This window comes from Callorhinchus milii, unplaced genomic scaffold (genome assembly GCF_018977255.1).
Source record: "Callorhinchus milii isolate IMCB2004 unplaced genomic scaffold, IMCB_Cmil_1.0 Scaffold4, whole genome shotgun sequence".
NCBI lineage: Eukaryota > Metazoa > Chordata > Chondrichthyes > Chimaeriformes > Callorhinchidae > Callorhinchus > Callorhinchus milii.
The window spans coordinates 49,244,652-49,267,081 of record NW_024704745.1 but is presented as its reverse complement, the minus strand read 5'-3'; the positions used below and the strand labels follow the sequence as shown (position 1 = coordinate 49,267,081).

The window sequence follows — 22,430 nt, the reverse complement described above, 5'->3', positions numbered from 1 at the left end:
GGATTTTCAAACCAGTACTCTGTGATGTTGACATAGTTTAAAGAAAAAAATTCAGTAATCAGTTAATTGAGGTTCTATTGTGTGTTTAAGATAGCGCTCGGCATTGGAGCATGGGAAAAAATACAAGCACTGTAGATAAGATTAAAAGACCAGTAATTTGTTATCAAGTATGATCAGTATATAAAGCAATTAGGTGTCACTCTCAGTTTTAGTTAGCAGGACTCTCACATCCAGGTCAGAAAGGTGTGGGTTCAAGCCCCATATAAGGACTTGAGATAATAAACCAAGGTTCTGTTCGTTCTGTTGAGGTGTGTATTTATTTGCTTATACATCAGTTACCACGTTTCAAAGTATTTCTTTGAAAGTATTGTTTGAAGTTCTTTGAGATATTCAAATTGATGAGGTACTGTGGAGTCCTGTAGCTCAGTGGTTAGAGCACTCGCTTTGCAAGTGAGAGACCTGAGTTCAATTCCAGGCAGAGGGCGAAACCTTGGGCAAGTTTCCTTACTCCACACGCCTAATAATAATCCCTCCAAAACCAAAAACAATAATAAATTGGTCATTTTCAATCTACGACTGTTTGTGGGACATTGCTGTGCGCAATTGGCTGTCGCGTTCGCCCACAAATATACAGTCAATTCACTTTACAGTGTGTTCTGTGAAGCGCTTTGGGACTTCCTCCCAACGTGAAAAGCGCTATATCAAATGCAAGGACTATTATTATTATTATTACAAAGGTATATCAAATGTAGGCAACCTATTTATTTAAGAATTGTAAAAAAGCTTTCTTATTAATCTGCAAACAAAGTCTTTTATATTACCCAAACTAATGTCCTAAAATGCAGATTGTGTGATGAATTTCATAATCCAGATTATTGGGGCCTTTTATATCATATTAAAACTTATACTAGTTTTCCTGGCTCCAGCACAGAAGCTGGTCGGAACAGGAGTGGTTACTGCTGGAGTGGTTTTCTTTAAGTTTTGAGTTTTAGGGAACCCTAATAGTAAGGTTTCAATATTTGTAGTTGCAGAAATTTAGAACCTTGCCGCACCCCCCAAAAAAATTCTGTCTCCAGTATTGGGGGCTCAATAAAATACAAGAAAAAGATATGTACAAGTGTTACTTATTAATCAAATAGGTATCCAGTGATTTGCTGTTCTTCCTGGAAGAAAAGTTGTTATATTCAATAGCTAATTCCGGCTGATCTGGTGTAGTGGTGTTTCCTGCCTTCTCTAGAGCCCAGTATCACAGTAATTTTATACTACACTTGACAGTTATCAGGAATCAAACAGTTACTACAGTTACACCCTGAACCTCTGATTCCCGAAGGATGGCATCTATTGTATTTTAATGAACTTGAAATACATTCCTTAAGTGCAAGGAATATTAAATTCAGCTCACTTAATTAGGTTTTTGTGGACTAAACAATTAGTATCACTGTGATTATTATTAGTGGCATGTTATGGCTAATAAAAGCAATCTTTCGGGACATTGCTGTGCGCAATTGCCTGCCATGTTTCACCCACAAAATACAGTCAATTCACTTTACAGTAAGTTCTGTGAAGTGCTTTGAGACATCTCGAAGATGTGACAAGGAGCTATATCAAATGCAAGGATTATTATTATTGTCTTGGTTTATAGTACCAGCAGACCTTTGGAGGCATTGCTACGTTGTAATATCGTGCAGACCAGTCTTTAACATAAATTGTTCAGATTTGAGTTCTTAAAATTTAACAGTTGAGCAAAGATAGCTTCCAATCTCAAAGACTTGGAATAAATTAAACAATACATTGCTAATAAAATGGGGTCTTTATAACAAAGAGTTGCTGCATCTATTTTGCCTAGGATCAAACTCCACTATCTTTCTCTTTCCTTTTTTTTCCCATCCTGTTGGAAACCATTTGAATTTTAAATCATTGCTAGAAGTATAAGAGGGAGATTAAAATAAAATTCCTTACACAAAATGTTATTAGGATTTGGAAAGAATTTCTACAATTGCTAATGAAGTGGGGTCAACCACTTAATTTAAAAGGGATTTAGATAAACAATTGAAGAATGAAGATGTAAAAGGGCGCGGAGAAAGAAGATGAGATAAGAATAGATGGATCCAGTGAAGGAGCTTGCATGACACAGGCACAAGGGTTGAATGGCCACCTTCTATGCTTAAATGTCTATGATGCTAATGTACTATTTCTTTCAGAAGTTGAGGAGGAAACCTGTTCTCATGCCTCTGGCAGTGGTGAGCTGGCTGGTTTGTTGCTAACATCATTCCCGGGCAGGGCGAAACCTTAGGCAAGTTTCTTTACTCCACACACCTCTGTTTACCTAAAAGTAAGCAGAAACCCATTTGTTAGTCGATTGGTAGATCACTTTTCCGGGGGCAATCCCTTTTAAAACAACTGGTGACTGAATCCACTGTTTGTGGAACAGTGTTGGGCGCAATTGGCTGCCATGTTTCGCCCACAAAATATAGTCAATTCACTTTGCAGAATATTCTGTGAAGTGCTTTGAGATGTCTCAATTATGTGATAAAGTGCTATATCAAATGCAAGGATTATATTTATTATTACTATCATGGATGATTGACTTATTCCCTTTTCTGTTGGAGAACTGCCTTGGAAGTGTTGGGAGTAGTTTCAATTGATCCACATCAAGGGTTGGCCCAGTAGCTCAAGTAGTGGGAGTTACAGAAAATTGTCTTTCTTCCGAGGGAGTGACATGAGCCAACAGTTGTACGTAATATTCATCACAACGCTATTGCCCCAATCAACACATTGGGACACAGTGGCATGCCAGCTGTGTCATCACATCAGAGTGTTTGGCAATTCGCTTTTGCATGTTTGCCAAATACTTTCAGAGAAAATATATGGCCTTTAAATTTTCAATGAGAAGGTCATATGTCTTAGTCACAGGACTTCATGCCACTCACACTCATTGATCTCAGTAGGATGAAGACAGTCAATTCTCAGATGCATAGAGCAGGAAATGTTCTTTCTCGGGGCCATAGAAAACCTGATGTACATCATCCTTGAACCTCACAGTGTCCCTCACTCATCCTGGAGCAGAGAAAAATATTCATTAAAGATAGAATCATCTTATTTACTTAATCGAGTGTAGAAATCTAAGGCAACTAATTCCACTATCCATAAAAATGTCAGTTATTGATATGGGCCGAACAATATTTTGAGTTTAAAACAAAAACAGAAGTTGCTGGGAATACTCAGCAGGTCAGTAAGCATCTGCCTGACCTGCTGAGTGTTCCCAGGGGCTTCTATTTTTGTTTCAAAGTTCCAGCATCTGCAGCATTTTGTGTTTTGTTAATATTTTGACTTTAGCTGTATTCACATGCTTCAACCCCAAATCTTTACAATTGTTCGAGGTATGGAAATAAAAAAAGCTCAGTTAATAATATTATCAGATATTACAAGGTAATAGAGACAAAGATAAAAACATTGGGGTTTTCAAAATGAAATTGGATCCAACAGTTGGTGAGCTAATGTACCAGAGGGATGGACTTCCATTTGGTGACCCAAATAGGCTTTATTCTCTTTCATGAGTTTTGTGTGATCTTTTATGCAGCAAGACAATAAAATAACTAAACTAACTAAAGTATGAGAAAAGGTGGTTAACTCAGTCCAGACGAGGAATCATACCGTTGACCTTTTGGGCTCTGTGCACTTACCCAGTATGCTATTGAAAGGCTCTATTATGTCTCTTCTGTGATGTTTACTTGAACTGAAATGGACACAATTGCTCAGCTCCCAAGTGGCACATTTCAAAGAAGATGTAGAATATAGAAAACTGAAATGGTTGATGCAAACACCTGAGTGTTTGTAGTCACTAAAAGGCAATGTACCAGAACTGAGAGCTCCAATAATACATTTGCATCCATAATCATGTACTGCCCATCTATTTATCAATAAGTGGAGTCCCATAGAGTAATGGTTAGAGTGCTCGCCTTGCAAACGAGAAGACCTGGGTTCAATTCCTGGGCCGGTTTCCTTACTCCACACGCCTCTGTTTACCTTCATGTCTGTTTGTGGGTCACTGCGGTGCTAAATTGGCTGCCACCTTTCGTCCACAAATACACAGTCAATCAATTTTACAATATATTAATAATAATAATTATATATTCTGTGAAGCACTTTTATACGTCTCAGTGACATGACAAGGCACTATATGAAATGCAAGGATAATTATCATGATTTTATTACCATCTACCTATATTGTGTGACAATCAAAGTAAGACCATTTTGGCCATAGGAGTCCTGTGCACTTTAATATGGTTAAAATTGAGATATGCATGATTGTGGGAATAATTCAAATATTAGCAGCATGTTTTACGTGGAAATAGGTGGTGCAACTAAGTGACCTCACATTCTATTACATGCATCATAAGTCAAGTAGTCAGTAGCACAGAGGATATTATAATGTTCTTAAGTAACATTTTACTTGAAGAACATTGGGATTGAAAATGTGACAATTGTAAACAGAAGTCATTGAGCTAACTGCACATTGTGATTCAATGACAAATTTGCTTAACAAAAAAAGTCAATTACAACCCTGAAGGCTTCAGATATCATTTTGGGTGAAAAACACCTAAAAAGTCTAAGCAAAGGTTGGGTAGCAAAATGTTGGTTATAAGCTAAAACAAAAAAAAGTAAGGAAGTTATTGTAGACAAGGTGGAAGAAGTCTTCTTCAAATGGAATTATTGTAAGTACTTAGAGAGTTACTCCATCAATCTGTGAAATCATCATGATTTCTGGTATTTTGTGATTACCAGATGCAGGGGTGGGAGAAGACGGATAATTAGCTTTCAATATTTGACAAGGAGCATGTGCTATGAATGCTTAACTATTTAACATCTTTATCAATCTAATTAAATGGGAACTATAAGGAATTGTAAGTTTTGGATACTTGGAAAAAAAGGCATTACTTTTGTGCTTTTAATAATTCAAGTTACAGCTGCTCAATAGTTCAGGCTTATAAATGCCTTGCAATACGTATGGTAGGGATTTCTCAGTCTTCATGACAAATAGCAGAACACTGTCAAAGTAAACTCTCTGTTCTGTGTTATTCACAATGCTATGAGGTTTTTAAGTTCAACTCTCCACCTATGCTAGAATTTCTATTGTACCATGATTCTATGATTAACTCCTTTGATAGATTATTTCCACTGATTGGTGAATCAACAGCAACAAAATTACATTTGTGTAGCTCCTTTCACATTGGGAGGACGTCCCAAGATACTGGTAGCAGTAACAAAAGGATATAACTGGAAGAAAAAAGGGTCGGTTAGAAGATATGTTTTTACATTTTATAAGAGAAGAATTGCTTTTATACGAATATGGAATACATTTCCACACATAGCAGATGAAGCCAAGACCACACAGCATTTAGAATGGAAATAGATTAATTCAGGGAAAATAACATTGAAGGGTATGGAAAAAGAGCAGGGGAATAGGATGAGAATAGACAGCATCAGCATAAACAAAACAGGTATTTTTCTGTGCTGTTAGACATTCTTTGATACCGTATATGGATTCTATTTCCTTCAACATTATATGAAACTAATATGAATTGAATGAATATGAATTAAGCTCCCATGATTCAGCTGCCAGGTTCGATGCCTAGTGTGAGACTGAGCCTTGCAGATCTGGTAGGTCCCAGATTTGATCTCTTAAGAACCCAATAACACTGGGCTAGATAGGAAAAGTCAATAAGTACAAGTAAGACTGCAGCTGGAATAACAACAAAATTACATTTGTATAGCATCTTTAACAATCGGGAGGACATCCCAAGGTGCTAGACAATCAGTGTTTCGGACCCAAGCTGGGGGTCAGGATTGAGGAGGGTGGAGAGCAGGGGGAAGGAGGGTGACCAAAGGCACGGTTGAAGAGGAGGATATTGAGACGGGTCTTGAAGGAGGCTTGGGCGGGGGCGAGGCAGAGGGACTGCGGGATGGAGATCCAGAGGGTGGGGGCAGAGTGGCTGAAGGCCTGCCTACCAATGGTGAGGCGAGGCAGGGGACGTGAACCAGGCAGGTTGGTAGGGGGGGAGCGAGGCAATGGAGGGTTCTGAAGGTGAAGACCAGGATCTTGAACTGTATTCTCTGTGTGATGGGAAGCCAGTGGAGTCAGGCGCGGATTGGGGTGATAGAGTCGCAGAGCCTGGTGGGAGAGGACACGGGCTGCAGAGTTCTGGATGATCTGCAACCTATGGCGGGAGGAGTTGGGGAGGCTGACAAGCAAGGAGTTTGCATAGTTGAGCCTGGATGTTATGAATGCGTGTAGCCTGCAGTGTGAGACAGTGGCAGAGACGGGTGATGTTGCGGAGGTGGGGAAGGCAGAGTTGGACATGACATGGATGTGGGGTAAAAAAGAAAGTTGAGGGTCAAACAAGATGCCAAGGTTCTGGACTGGCTTAGTAAGGTGGAGTGTGTATCCTCGGATGGTGATGCTGTCGGCGCCTGAGGTGTGGAGGCGCTGACGGGAGCCGATCAGGACTACCTTGGTCTTGTTGACGTTCAGCTGTAGAAAGTTAGCTCTTATCCAGGACTTGATATCTGACAGACATTCTGTCAGGATAGCAGTGGTCCTGGAGTCGAGGATGGAGGCAGAGAGATAGAGTTAATAATAATAATAATGAGTTGGGTGTCATCCACATACATGTGATGTACATCCAAATATATAGGGAATATTGTGTGTAGTTTGGGCCACCACATTAGGGTATTAAGAATAATAATACTCACATTTAATATAGGGCCTTTTATGTTGGGAGGATTTTTAAAAAATGACAAGCATAATGCAGAATAAGATGATGTGGGGAAAGAGCAGGGAATTTGGTTAGAGATTCAATACAATGAATACGGTATGTGGATTTTGGCTGTTTTAGTTAAAGAATTAGGCTTCTTGAAGGGGTAAAGACCTATATGAAAAAATTGAGCCAAATGGCTTCCTACTGTCTCATATACTGCATTTATATGATTCTTACTAGCTGGTTGCAGTTGTTTGACAGTACAGTATGTGATGGAGAATGGGATTATGTTGCCACCAAGTGGCTTGTGGACAAATTGCTCTTAAGCAAACAGGAAAGGGAAATGAATCAAATTATACCCACACAATTCTTCAGAAACCATCCACACAAATCTATACGAATATTACTTTTTTTAAAGCAAAGTTTTGTTGAAACTCCAATTGATGTTGTTAAGAAGGAATGTAAACCAGCCATTTTTGTTCTTTGATCCTGTTCAACGTTATGTAAGTTACATCCTTGTTTTGACGGAAGGCAGCATCTTTCTGATGAGCTTTTTTGTTTGCTACCTTTAATGGTACGTGCATTGTTTGGCTGTGACTAACGATGGGGCAAACGGGGTCAGGGCACGAATAGGCAAAGTGGGGTAAATGGGTGTGGATGTATTGTCTGTCACAGGACGTAGTAAGGGTAAAGTGGAGTATTAGCATGAAGGCAAGGACAAGGATATTAAAGTCAATCCACCAGGGGACAGAAGACCAATGAGACTAGGAGAGGATACAGACAAGAAAATATGTAATGTGGATTTTGGCTGTTTTGAGACTGAAGTAGTGGCAGAGGTGGGCAATATTGCAGTGATGGAGGAAAGCAGACTTAGAGCCTGGGTGAAAGGCTTAAATGTGAGTTGAGCATTGAACAAAACACTGAGGCTCAGTGAGACACTTGCAGCTGTGGAGGTCAATATAGTTTGTGCCTAAGGTGAGGTGGCACTGATGGAGCCAAGAAAGGATAGCTTTAGTTTTGTCAATATTGACTTGATGTCTGACCAGACTGTCGGAACAGAGATAGTCTTGGATTTGAGGTTGCATACAGAAAAGTAGAGTTGAGTTTATCCACAAACATATGGAAGCGAAAGCAGTGTTATCAGTATTTATCTCTCAGTGTTGTTAACCTCGGTTACTCTCACTGTGTTTATTTGCTATTCCCTCAGTGTCACTTTCAGTGTTTATCTCTTAGTTATTCTCTCAGTGTTACTCTCACTGTGTTTATCTCTTTCCCTCAGTATTTTTTAGTGTTATTCTGTGTATATCTTATTCTCTGTTATTCTCATAGAATAAAACAAAGATATAGCGTGAGTGTAATACTGAGAGAATAACATAGTGAGTAACACTGAGGAATTAACACTGATAGATATACAGAATAAGTGAGAGTAACATTTGAGACAATAACAGAGATTTACAGAATAACTCTAATGTGCACCTGTCTCACTGAATATCTGTTATTCTCACAAGTGTTACTCTCACTGCGTATATCTCTGTTATTCTGTATATCTCTCTATTATTCTCTCAGTGATACTCGTGTGTTATTCTGTATATCTGTTAGGTGTTATTCTTTCAGTATTTATCTCTCCCTAACTTTGCAACCTATTAACACCATACCAACCTGTCCCCTCGGGGGGGTGGGGGGCACCCACCTGCTTCACGTCAGTCACCCTGCCTGCCCCACCATTTGTGATTGGGCGTTCAGCCTTTCTTACCCCACCCTCTGGATTGACATCCTTCCTCCTTGTCCCCCTCCCTCGCCTCCTTCAAGGTGGTCCTCAAGGCCTTCCTCTGACCGTGACTTCAACCACCCGCCACCCCTCTTGATCCCAATCCCCAGCTTGGGTGCAAACCCCTAATTGTCCTGCGTCTGGGATATCTTACACGAAGAGCTATATTAATGTAATTTTGTTGTTGGGTTATGCCGTATCTCTCAGTGTGACTCTCACTGTATATCTCTGTTACTCTAAGTGTATTTCAGTGTTACTCTCTGTTACTCTCAGTGTATCTGTGTCATTCTCAGTGTATCTTAGCATATCTTTGCGTTACTCTCAGTATATCTCGTGTATCTCTGGGTTACTCTCAGTGTATCTCAGCGTTACTCTTAGTATATCTCAGTGTTACTCTGTGTTACTGTTACTCTCAATGTTACTGTTACTCTCAGTGTTACTCTCAGTGTTACTGTCTGTTACTCGGTGTATGTTGGCAGTCAGTGGGAGCGCTGGCCGCTGACTCTCTGCCAGACCCCGGGGTCTGGGACAGGTCTGAGCCGATCCCGCCTTCGCGCCTGTCGAGGGAGGCGAGAGGTGAGTGCGGGCCGGGCCGGGCCGTGCCGGGCCGGGCCGGGAGTGCTCGGGTCAGGGGGCGCCGTCCCAAGGCCGAATGCCAGCGCCTGGGCTGCAGTTTATCCTCCCCCTCCCCTCCCCTCCCCTCCCAGGCCAGTGTGTGTGGGGCAAGACACCAGCCCGGGGCTGTGAGCAGCAATAACAACAGGACCCGGTGGGGAGCGGCCTTGAGGCTCGAGGCTTACCTTGAAGGAGGCCCTGAGGCTCGAGGCTCACTGCCAGACCTTAACACTGTCTGTAGCCCCAAAGTAATGCTTCTCACGCACACAGTGACACAAACCCCCCGCCCCCGAAGCCTGGCCACGGTGACCGGCGAGAGGGCGGCACACACCCGGGGCTTCGCTCCAGAGCCCACATCATGGCGATGCACTGAGGCGCCGCCTCCCACAGCGCCGTCTGTCTGTGATCGAGTCAGACACTCGGTCGGTGCCGCGCACACAGGGCTCTGCTCTGCGGGACCACCCTCCCTCCCCTCAGGCGGCCCTTCAACCACCTCCTCCCTCCCTCCCTCCTCCCTCCCTCCCTCGCGGTGCCCTCGGGGCTGAAGGAGGTACAGTTGGGGAGAAGGACTCCCGCAGGACCCGTGGCTGTGGCAGGTCTTTGGCGGCTGTATGTGTTGGTGTTTGTGAAGCCGCTTCTCCCACCAGTTCCTCGGTTACCCAAATGTGCCGCTTAACTCAGGTAAGTGAGGGAGACGGTGTCGGCAATGGGGCTGTCGGTGATCAGCCCACAAAACCTGTTTTATGTGAGTCAGGACGATTCCTTCAGAACAAGACCTCAACGATACTGCAGGAGCCGGAAATCTCAAACCAAAACAGAGAGAGCCGGAAAAAACTCAGCAGAAGTGCTCCAGAATTGTGAAGCCAAAACTTTTTTTTCTCTGAAGAACCAGCAAATCAACCACAACAAAATGACATTTGTATATAGCGTCTTTCACTTTGGCGCTGGACAATCAGTGCTTCGGATCCAAGATGGGGCTCAGGATCGGGGAGGGTGGAGGGCACGGTTGAAGAGGAGGGTCTTGAGACAGGTCTTGAAGGAGGCGAGGGAGGGGACGAGGAAGAGGGACTGCGGGATAGAGTTCCAGACTTTGGGGGCAGAGTGGCTGGAGGACCGCCCGCCATTGGTGGGGTGGGCAAGGCGGGGGACGTGAAGCAGGTCGGAGCCTCCTGAGCGAAGGGAGTGGGCAGGATGGTAGGGGGTTAGGAGGTCGCAGAGGTAGGGGGGAACGAAGCCATGGACGGCTTTGAAGGTGAGGGCCAGGATCTTGAATTATCCTCTGTGTGATGGGAACCCAGTGGAATCGGGCGAGGATGGGGGTGATAGGGTCACGGAGCCTGGTGATGGGAGGACACGGGCTGCAGAGTTTGGATGATCTGCAGCCTGTGGATGGAGGAGTTGAGGAGGCCGATAAGCGAGGAGTTTGCATAGTCAAAGCCGGATGTTAAGAATGCGTGTGTGAGGGTCTCGGCAGCCTGTGGTTGAGACAGTGGCGGAGCCGGGCGATGTTGCACGGGTGGGTGAAGGCAGACGTTAAACTGTAGAAAGTTAGCTCTCCAGCACTTGATGACAGACATTTTGTCAGGACAGCAGTGGTCATGGAGTCAAGGGTGGAGGCAGAGAGATAGAGTTGGGTGTCATCTACATACATGTGGAAGTTGACCCCATGTCTGCGGATGATGTCACCAAGAGGGGGCATGTAAATACTGAAGAGGAGGGGACCAAGGACAGAGCCCTGAGGAACGCCGCACAAGACGGTGCGGGGATGAGAGAGGAAACCCATTTGTGGTAAAGTTCTCCACACTGAGCTGTGTTAAAAGGGGCATTCATTTTTTTGTGTGTGGAGTGGGCTGTGACTTATTTACTTGAGATGGTTTTGAACTGCAAAGTAAGTTCTCTGACTTATTTGCTTATTTACTTGGGATAATATTGCGACCACAACCACATAGTGTTCCTACCATGCTAGCCACAGTGCTTTCGGACATTGACTGTCTTAGATGCAGGAACAAACCGAGGCCGTTATTATTTACTTGCAACCAAAGGATCCAATATGGAATGCAGACCGACACACAGACAGACACACCTACTTATCCTTGAAAGGTTTCATGTTCGCTTAGGCATCTTTATAATGATAAATATAAATGTAGAAATGTTGTTGTTGCCGTGGTTTAGCTTCATCTGCATTCTTTATTTTGTTCCCGCCGCCGCTTGGCTACTTGCGTGCTCTGTGACGCACGATGCCGCAGCGCCCCGGTCAGCCAGCGTGGCCACCAGGTGTAAACTACATGATGCCAAACATCGCCACTTTGACTTGCCGGCCACCAGGTGTAACTGCAGCAAAAACACAAACTGCAATCTATTTTAGGTCATAACTCATGAACAATAGGAGATACTCCAAACTAATATCATGTCTCTACGTCAATTGGTTATTGAGATCCTTCTTGAAGCGCACGCAGACAGACATTGTCGTTTTATTAGTATGGATTTGACAACCCATTTGCAATGATCTCAGCTGTTCTGGCAGTTTTGAGTATATTTTAATGTTGCTGAAAGCCCATTCTCTGTAGAGATGTACTTCAGGATTCAGATTTCAGCCATCTCACAGGCTGCAAGGAAGGGTGGTTGTGAATGGTGCGCATATTTAAGAAAGAGCTTATAATTTTGGAAGGATGAGTTCAGTTGTCTGAGGGGTCTTCTTTATGTACCGATCATGTGATTTGAAAAATTGTTATAATTTGGAAATGAGTCATTATTTAACTCTTAAATAAAGTACCAACTAATGAAATTATTAGTTAGCGCTCTTCAAAATGTGGCAATTTTGGTTTTGTGTCGTTGATTATACCATTCTGATACCAAATCTCGGGAAATGTTTTGAAAGATGCCCTCCCACTTGATTGAAGGATCTTGTTTTTAAATAAATTCCCTGGGGTTGTTACAGTATTCGTAATTTTATACCAGTCCTGTATTAAAATGAGATAGAACTTTGTTTGTTCACTAAAAGTTAGAGGGTGGGAATCTAACCTGGAGCAAAGAGAAAACCTGCTGACATTGAGTGTGTATAGTATCATTTAACAATAAAAGGTATTGTTTAGCATCTCATCTACAGTACTGCATTCTCAAAAGATAATTAAAGAAACCGATACCAGTCTGTTTTCATTGCTGATGTTCGGTGCTTTTAAAGGTTTTAATTTGGAAAGACAAGCTTTTAATTCGGAAGGGAAAGTTTTTAATTTGGATGTTTGCTGTAAAAGATAAATAGTTGCAGGAAAGTTAACCTTTACTAGAGTCAAGGACCTTGTGTTGGGGTACTACTGGAGTTTAGCCTGTGAAAACTACTTTTGTGGAACACTGCTGTGCGCAATTGTCTGTTGCGTTTCACCCACAAAATATAAAGTCAATTCACTTTACAGTATATTCTGTGAAGCACTTTGAGACGTTTCGAAGACATGATAAGGTGCTATATCAAATGCAAGTATTATTATTATTATAAATTCTGCCTTTAATGGAATACATCTAATCTTTTTTCAAAAAAGTAATAGGGAAAGCAATTTGAGATGAAGAGCTAATATTTCTGGGAGTATTTTGCATTGATTAAGAAATGATGGAAGCTATATTAAAAAAAAGGTAGCTGGGATTATTTCATTATCATTATGCATGTTCCAAAATTAGTTCATGATGATGTAAAGTTTGTGCTTTGTTCGGCAGTTATATGAGAGCTAACATGCTCATCATTTTAATTCTTTTGATGGTTTTGTCTTGCAGGTTGAATCCTTGGACTGTAAGAAATCAAATGTTATATTTAATATAGCTTACTTGAGGAGACATGTGTGGACATACTTGTTGTAAAATGTTCATGATGCTCTACTGCCAAAAGTCATTGCATTGCTTCCACATGTCCCTTTAATATTTTTGAACTTGATATTGCACCTATATTATTATGGGTTTCAATTGGCTAATTTCCAACTTTCCTCACAAATTGAGACTCTTGATACTTATTGTTAGTTTTACCTCTGTTATTACCTGGATAGTAACCCATAATAACCATGCGATTGTATGGCATGCTAACACACGATTCACAGAAAGGTTGTGGAAAGTACTAGAACTATCTAATGACCTGGAGGTCAGGACAATTTCACATAATGCATTGAAAATGACTACAGATCCAAGTGCTCGTTTGTGCCCCTTTCTATCACCATACCTACGTAAGTAGGAAATCTTTTGTTTTATTGCATGTTGTTCAGAAAATATTTGAAAATTGTTGATCATAATGGGATCTAAAGTAGGTTTGAGCTGAATGCCCATGGATTAACTATGTTTGAATGCCAACAGAAGTCTTAATTGTGCAATAACCAATATAAAAGTATTATTGGGTAGGGGGGACTTGAAGCAGGCCAGAGCCTGCTGAGTGGACAGGTTGATATGGTGTTAGCAGGTCACAGGGATAGGAAGGAGAAACACTGAATTGGAACATTTTGTATTCATTTTGAACCAGTTTGCTGTTAATGTTTCGTAACTTGAGTTATTTGCTTTACAAAACAGTTCTCCAAACTTTCCTGAGTTTTTTGCTTTTTGGAAAACGAACTGCACAACAACAGTGTTCATGTTTCAGTATTTCATGTTGTCCCACAGAAATATCTGTTTTCACAAGCTGAGTTATTAACAGTGCCATCACAGTGAAAACCAGTTGTATCAGTTTTTGTGAGCAGTCCGCTTAGAACATTTTGAAAGACTCGAGTACGGTAGTCTGCTTTGGTAGGAGAAAGACTTTTCAGCAGAACGTGTGTACATTTCTAGTTAAAGTAGAACCTTGTATACGTGAACCACTCATGATTAAATGAGAAGTTTTCATTCTAACCCACTGGTGTAGTGAAGTGCTATTCTGGTCTAAGGGGAGGCTGCATCTTGCTTTCTTCATCTAGTCCTGGTCACTGCAATATAAGGGACTTCCCAGGCTCTAGAGGCAATGTAGAGAACAAAGTTTAAAAGACATATCTTTATAAAGATACCTATATCAATCTGTCCGCTCCCTCCCCTCAGCAGGCTCCACGTCCCCTGCCTGGTCCACCCTACCATCGGCAGTTGGGCCTTCAGCTTCTCTACCCCACCGTTTGATACTCCATCCCACATTCCCTTCACCTTGCTCCCTTCCTTGCCTCCTGCAAGCCATGTCTCAAGACCTTCCTCTTCGATCGTGCCTTCGGCTACCCTCCCTGCCTTCCGCCCTCCCTGATGCCAACACACCTCCTTGGGTCCAAATTCCTGACTGTTCAACGCCTTGGGACATCCTCATTATGTGAAAGGCCCTATGCAAATATAATGTATTGTATCTAAAATAATAAATGGGACAGAGAAAGTAAACCCTGACCAATAATTTCAGTGGGGGGAGAGGGAAGAAATGTGTTCAGGGTTGTGAACACCTTAATTTTTTTCCTTCCAAATATGTTTAAAGTGCAGTATACAATAGGGTGGTAAAGAATCATGTGTGAAGCATATTAACAACAACATTGGCTTAAATGTATTTTTATCTAAGGGTACTAGTAAGCTGATTAAACAAGTGGCCATACTGGACGTCACTATACAAGTGACCATACTGATTTTTCCACAAAATATTTAAGGTGTGTTATAGTTTAATGGGAGAATAAAGTAAAGCTGATTTATTGACATATTATTGAAGTCATTAAGACATGGCAAACTAGAACTAAAAATCTGAACTGGATTTTTTCCCTCCCATTGTTTCTCTTTTAGGTGGTAGAATTCTATTGAAATTTGATGAAAAACTCACATTGGAACAGGTTCAGGCAAAAAATCCAGATGTAATGGGAGGACAGTACAGACCACAGGAGTGCTTACCGTTGCAACGTGTTGCCATTGTGATTCCATACCGCAACCGAGAAAAACATCTTCTGTACTTAATGGAGCATCTGCATCCGTTTCTGCAACGGCAGCTTCTGGATTATGGAATATATGTCATTAATCAGGTATTTGATTCTTATAAAAATAATAATCCTTATGTTTGATATAGCGACTTTCACGTCAAGAAGACTTCTCAAAGTACTTTTTAGAATTTACTGTAAGGTGGTGACTGTAAAGTGCTCCGGGATGCTTCCCCGCGTGAAGGGCACTATATAAATGCAAGTTGTTGTTGTGACAGTGCCCCCAGCACTGCATTGGAGTGATAGTCTAGACTGTATAAGATCAAAGTCCCAAAATAGGATTTGAACCCATTCCTTCTGATTTTGAGGAAGGAACATAAGAACATCAATAACTACGCATTGGAAATGCAGGTGGCCAGTGGGGAACATGTAATTACGTAACTTTTTAATACAGTAAATTTTATAATACAAGTGTTTAAAATTATAAAAAGATCACTGAGGTTAGCATAGATAGACTGTGTCCACTGGTTAGGGGGTCTGTAACCAGGGGACACAAGTACAATATAGCGGCTAGGGGATTCAAAAGAGAATTTAGGATGTACTAGGAGATTGTGGAACTCGCTGCCTGAAGCAGTGGTTGAATCAGATAGTACAGATGCAATAAAGAGGAAGCTAGACCTTCACATGAGGGAGAGGGGAATAGAAGGGTATGGGAGGGAATAATGAGTGGGTGAAGGAGTATAAATATTGGCATGGTTGAGCTGAGTGGCTTGTTTCCGTGCTGTACATTCTTTGTACATCTTTAATGCTTTGGCACCTCCTCTTGACATGAAAAGCGCTATATAAATGTAATTTTGTTGTCATTATGATAATCCTTGCATTTGAAATAGTGCCTTTTCATGTCATTGACATTTTGCTCCCTCAGGCTGGTAATCGTGTATTTAATCGAGCAAAGTTATTGAATGTGGGCTTCCTGGAAGCACTGAAGGAATACAATTGGGACTGCTTCATTTTCCATGACGTTGACCTTGTTCCAGAGAATGATTTCAATTTATATCTCTGTGACCATGAACCTAAACACCTTGTAGTGGGGCGGAATTCTACAGGATACAGGTGAGGCGCAGTGCATGGCTAGAAGCAGACTGGCATGTACGCTGCATTGAAGGCTCAGTGTAAAAGGCTAATACCAGGTTTGAATCGGACGGGTGCAGATCCAAAATGTAACAGTTTTAAAAAACTTATGTCTTTAGTGAGTTCAGTTCAATCAGTGGTGACAATAACGGTGCCACAAATTGCCTCAATGCCAAAGGCTAAGGAGGCAACATCTGGCAATCTGTCAAGAATGCTTGTTGGAAATGACAACGTGAAGTCCTATAGCTCAGTGGTTAAAGCACTCACCTCTTAAGCAAGAGACCTGGGTTCGATTCCTGGCAGGGCAAAACCTTGGGCAAGATTCCTTACTCCACACTCCCGATAATAATCCTTGAAAAAAAATAATAAAATTGGTCACTTCAATCCACAACTGTTTGTGGGACACTGCTGTGTGCAATTGGCTGCCGCGTTTCACCCACAAATATACAGTCAATTCACTTCACAGTCTATTCTGTGAAGTGCTTTGAGACGTCTAGAAGACGTGACAAGTGCTATATCAAATGCAAGGATTATTATTATATGGATATCAATTAAGGAAAGTAATGACTGTGGTGCTGTTGTGTTACTTAGATTTATGACCCTTTGTTACAACACAACAAAATTACATTTATAGAGGGAAGGCAGAGAGGTGGGAGGGGTTCTTTATCCTTTCATTTATCCTTGGGCTTCATACATTTGTGTCATAAATTCAGCTTTTATGAAGTAAAGTAGTCCATGAGTCTCTGGGATTTTCTTTGGTTAACTTAAGACAACCCAGAATTCTGGGATTGCTTACAGTGCTCTCATTGATTAGAATGATGTGTTGATGCTTGCTGTATAGGCTCGTATATAAACAAAGTCTGCTTGCGCTAGTTGGGGACAAAGCACTGTTTAGACTATGAGGTGGTAGGTAACTGTTTGAATTGATTTGAATCTAGAACAGAACTTACACATTCTTCACGTGAAGCAATTATATTGCTTTCAAAATTCAGCTGATATAGTAATTTGTGATCCATACCTGGGAAAGGTATCTTCCCTAAAGCTGACTGGAATTGGTTTCAATTGATCTTTTTTTTAATGTTCCTTTAACAAAGAAAATTTGAACATATTGTTTGACAATATATTGCTTATAATTGTTTTTCAAATTGAAGGTTGCGGTATAAGGGTTATTTCGGTGGAGCAACAGCTATGACCACAGAGCAGTTTAAAAAGGTCAATGGATTTTCGAATGAGTATTGGGGCTGGGGTGGAGAGGACGATGATCTTCGCAAAAGGTAAATCACAGGAGATAAAGCTTGTATCTCCCATCCACCTAGTAATCCCGCTTAGTGGCACCTTTGGTCACTATGGCTCTGAAATTCTGGAACACACCCTCAATCCCTTCAGCTTGCCCCCTCTTTCCACTTTTTCAAGTCCCGCCTGAAAATCTTCCTCTTCGACCATGTTTACGGCCACCGCCCCACCCCCCCGGCTCAGAGTCAGGCTGTGCCATTGTTAAGCGCTCTGGGACGCTACCCTGAATGGAGGGCGCTATTGCAAGTTGTTGTAGTGAGGACACAAGCCCGCTTTTGTCGGATGTCAAACAAACAACTTGTGACTCTCCTCCTGTGGGGAGGGTAAGTAGGATCTCCTTGGAGCTGAATTGGTTGCAAGGTGACAATCCTAGCGATGGAATGTCAGAATCAAGCCAGCCCTCCATGGCGGTCTCGGTAGTCCAGTTTCTGAACCAAGCGGGTCCGCAGTATTCCAGGGCACTGCTGATGACAGCACAGCCAGCCTGGCTCATCGGCACGTCCTGGAAGGACAGACTAGTCACTGGGGGCAAGTAGTCATCCCACTCATCTTCTGTTAATCTGGCAAGCCAAAGCCCTAACATGTAGGGTGATCCTAGCTGGAGAAGCAGCGGGAAAGCTTGTTGGACAACAATATCAATGACAACCTACGTGGTTTTAGCTGGTTAGACTCCAGGAGTATGCTACCGCACAATCTGGGTCCCCAATTCTTAGCTCTTGCCAACCTGCACCTGATACCTTCCGGAATTAGGTAAACAGGATGTGTCCCTCCAGGGGGAGAGTGTGCATTTCATTCCAACGATCTATGTCTGGGATTTCTATGTATAGGTGAGATGCGTGGAAATCTCATCTAGGTTTGGATACGCTAAAGCATGGGATGGGTTTCTACATGTGTCAGACTGACCCAAATAAATAGAGGTAATGCAGTTGGTGAGATGGAATACTGAGTGAGTAGCAGTGGATAGATTCTTTATATTCTCCATAAAAATGCCAAAAGAAAATTTGGCCAGAGATTGCCCAATATATTTCCACACATGTAGATAAGTGAGAATGTACTGAATAGTAGCATTTAAAAGAATGCATCTCTGGTTTATATTGGGGGAAAAAACTCCTTTGTTGAATAGTTCTGAGAGAAGATAATAAGCACGCCAATAATTTGAAGTCCAAATGTGATTTTGCAGATCAGGCCTAACAAATTTATTGCAGTTCTTTTAGGATGGGCAGAATTTGTGCATAATTTATTTCTGGATTTTAGAATTCATTTGTTATAGGAAATGCTACACAATATACAATTTGCATTCCTATAGCGACTTTCATGTTGGGAGGATATATCAAAGCGCTTGACACTGTTGGCTGGGCACCCGAGCTGGGGATTGAAATCTTTTGGTGTACGGGAGGATGGTGTAAATTGAAATTTATTTTGATTGAATATTTAAAATTCTGCTCGGCAGAGTATCTCATTGTTAACTCTTTGGATGTCACCTGTTCACTGGATTTTGAAGTAAGATGGATGAATATCTTCAAATAGTAGTATGTGCATGTATATTTAGCAGGCTTTTCAGAACACCCACCCTATCATCTTCCAATACCAAACTACAGTCAAACCACTCTTCAACAATCTCTCAGGGGACTGGGCGATAGCGGCCTTTATATAAGGGTGGCCTCTGAGTAAGGGTTTATTGGTGTGTGTAGAATTTGTAAAAATTTATAAAGAAATACAGTGCACATACAGAACCCATCAATTAAATATTGATTGCTCATACTCAAATGCATTTTTTTGGAGATATTTCGAATAAATGTAAATAATTTAGACACTTCCTAAAGGTCCCCCAAAAAATCTGAGATTCATGTTTAATGTGTTACCATCACAAATCTTTACTGCTTGTTGAAGAAGTCCATAATTATTTTCTGGTGGGTTTCTTGCTATGTTCTGACTCCGTTTCTCAGAAAGTTTGGTGTCCATGTGCATCATTAACTCCAGTATGTCTGTGTACCCAGTCTCAGACAAAAGTCCTTCAATACATCAATGTATAAATCGGTGTCCTGGCCTTTTCTTAGTAATCTGTTAATTACCTTCTGTGTAAAGAAATACTCCCAGTTCATTATCTTAAAATTGACTTGTGACCATTACGGCTGTGCATAGGGAGTTTCTCCCCGGTTTGTCCCTAGGAAGTATCTTCATAAGTAATGTTAGGTGCATTGCACTTATTCCTAGCATAGTATTAACAGTGAGGAATGAGAAAAAATTAATTTATAAAAATTGCCATTGTGAGTCATTCAGGGTGAAAGAATGGTGTCACAATGAGAAAAAATAATTTAATCTATATTTTCCTCAGAGTCGAGATACAAAAAATGAAAATCGTACGTCCATCTCTTGAGATTGCAAAATATATAATGACTTTCCACAAGAGGGATCAAGGAAATGAAGTCAATCGTGATAGGTAGGTTCCAATGTAAATTCCATTCAGGTAGTTTTGATTAAAAAAAACTGTTAGCTTGGTGTTTGTGATCATTTATGTGTTTATAGGGTCGCTTGGCTATGAGATACATACTGAAGTTGAAAAAGCACTCAGCAGAAAAATGGCAGTGTGAATACTGCTCTTTCTAGTGTGAGGTGCAATTTGCATGGCCATTGCCTTAGCTCTTTCAACCTCACCCACTGACTGTCATTAACTTTGAAATTCTCATCCTATGTAGTGATTCAGGTGTCCAATCAGATACCATTCTCTGTACACACTCCAGAAATATTCCACACTAATGTTTACTAAAAAGACATCAGCTGCTAACATTCAGTTATGGCTGCAATTCAGGAACTGGGAGTCCATGGTGCACACTCGGTTTTGTGGACTTCACCATTCAGAATGGTCTCGAAGGAGGGGGAAAAGAGTTTGCTTTAGGCCCATTTGATATGATTAATATCCAGTGGACTACAAGTAAGACCCCCATTGTTTTATCATTCACATAGCAGATGTTAGGTTTAATTGATAATTTTTATAATTAATCATGGTGTTTCTACTTTTGTGTCCTGGCACAGGATGAAATTACTGACAAAAGTTTCACAAGTGTGGAGTAAAGATGGCTTGAACTCCTGCATCTACAATGTGAAGTCACGAGAACATAGACCATTATACATTAATATCACGGTGGACATTGGTGGTCCTGATTAGAACTCTGCCTGGATTCCTACAGCTAGTTTCAGTTAGCCACTCCTACATCTATTTCTCTGAGCTACTCCTAAGACAATTACAAGATAAACTGGAAAAACCCTATACAATGTGCACAGTTATTATATTACCTGGATAGAAATAAGAGTGAGCCTTGTGCATTGAAACTGAACAACCTTTACATTCTAGGCCAATTTTAGTGGTCTCTATTTTAGTACTAAATATTGAAAAAATGCACATGAAGTAACGATCATCTGGTAAATCTAAAAGTATTATTTGGTATTCGGTCTCCCTGGAGACATAGTACTGTGTTCCTTTCTCATCCCTTGAACAATATTTGTATTGCTGGCATTGCACTCTTGAGGTGATTTTCTTTTTGGGTTCTAAACTATAAATCACCATTTTGTTCCTGATTTATGGAACCGCATAAAACTTTGGGCATTAAAAGGGCGCGTCACAAAGGATAAGTAATGGAGTTCTGATAATTAATTATTGCTTTCTTCAAGCAACTGCAGTGGATGGTTTCCAACTCTCTTTTAAGGTTATTTCAATCAAGGACATTATTCATCCCTTCCACCTGTTTTCTATATCTAGAATCTTTCCGGGCTTCTGCCTTTGTAAAGAACATTGTGTACAGTTCCTAGTACAGTTGCCAAGCACCGCAGGTTGTAAAATTTGCCAGATTCTCACCAAGGAGATTTGAAATTCCTGCATTTTCAATGTTCACCTCAATGCCTCACTGCAGGAATGTGGGCTGTCGAAGTGCACCTAGGCAGGAGGATGGGATTGCACATTAAGGAAACCGGGAAGGAAGTCTTATGGAATCTCTTAAGGCTCCCTGTTCCCAGCATGCACTACATGCATGTGCAAAGGACTGCACATGCTTCAACCAAATATTCTGCCGTTTTGCCTGTGAAAAGAATAATCTCAATTTTTGTGGCATTTAATACTTTGGTTCATGAAATGTGTATGTTCATAGTGGACTATCCAGAAATGTAATGGAATAAATAGAAAATTATTTTAGAAAAAACTTTTTATGATAATAGTAAACCTCCCAGCTTTGTCCTACTGGGTGGAATTTATACAAAGCCTGTATTATTTATCTACAACTGAGGCTTTGGAGCCAAGGTAATTGAAGTGAGTATGATGAAATAACTTGCATAGCAAGGATGATTTAAAAACTGAATTTAAGTGGGGAATTGGGGCAAATTATTACAATGGCTATTGATGCCTATAATTGCTTTAATTATGTTAATAGATGATTTGGTGTCCATATTGTGGTTGCTTTACTATATCTCAAGCGAACTTGCTACAACGGACTTTTTATGAAATGATTAATTTGATGTGAGCCAACCTAATCAATGATTCTGACTGCTGGTGATGGTGTACGAGTGACATGTAATGCCTGCAGTACTTATGGAAATGTGAGATGTTTCCAAGCTTAACTTTTTCAGACATTTACAATGTACTATAATTATATTTTAATAAATTATTGGACTGTTTCCAGTGCTGTTTCTGCCCACATGTGTGGGTTAGTTTGTGTGAGAACAAGGTCCTCATTGTTCTGTTTGGCAAATGCACAATGCACATCTTTCACTTGGAGGTTTTTCGTCACTTCTCTGCTGTAAACATTTCCATTCAATTTTCTTGCCCGTCATTCTCGTATTACAGTTCACCTTGATGTTACTTCTTGAATGCTGGGTTATTAAATCTGGAATATTTAGTCTATCCAGATAGACTTTACTCTTTCATCGTTCTTCCATTTCAGAGCTCTATTTCGCTTTGTCAAATTAACCCTAGGTTGCTGTCAGATCAATGAGATTATTTCC

General features: G+C 41.1%; 1 protein-coding gene and 1 long non-coding RNA gene across 4 annotated transcripts; one reads left to right on the top strand and one right to left on the bottom strand.

Annotated features, from left to right (window-relative positions):
• Positions 1 to 1,590: 1,590 nt before the first annotated feature.
• On the bottom strand, positions 1,591 to 9,466 carry LOC103183533. Its single transcript, XR_488419.1, has 3 exons — positions 9,327 to 9,466; positions 2,931 to 3,057; positions 1,591 to 2,326 (listed from the first exon to the last, which is right to left on the bottom strand). It is a non-coding gene; the product is annotated as an uncharacterized LOC103183533 (long non-coding RNA).
• b4galt4 (UDP-Gal:betaGlcNAc beta 1,4- galactosyltransferase, polypeptide 4) lies at positions 8,937 to 22,103 on the top strand. Of its 3 annotated transcripts, none has more exons than XM_042334229.1 (7): positions 8,937 to 9,102; positions 12,904 to 13,343; positions 14,887 to 15,119; positions 15,940 to 16,127; positions 17,297 to 17,419; positions 19,774 to 19,878; positions 20,472 to 22,103. In XM_042334229.1, exons 2-7 carry the CDS (start codon positions 13,079 to 13,081, stop codon positions 20,602 to 20,604), a joined length of 1,047 nt encoding a protein of 348 aa, XP_042190163.1. In that variant the 5' UTR covers positions 8,937 to 9,102; positions 12,904 to 13,078; the 3' UTR covers positions 20,605 to 22,103. The 3 variants fall into 3 exon arrangements, with proteins under 3 accessions (XP_042190163.1, XP_042190161.1, XP_042190162.1); XM_042334227.1 differs by lacking the exon at positions 8,937 to 9,102 and adding an exon at positions 9,673 to 9,822; XM_042334228.1 differs by lacking the exon at positions 8,937 to 9,102 and having other exon boundaries at positions 12,758 to 13,343.
• The last annotated feature ends 327 nt before the right edge of the window (positions 22,104 to 22,430 follow it).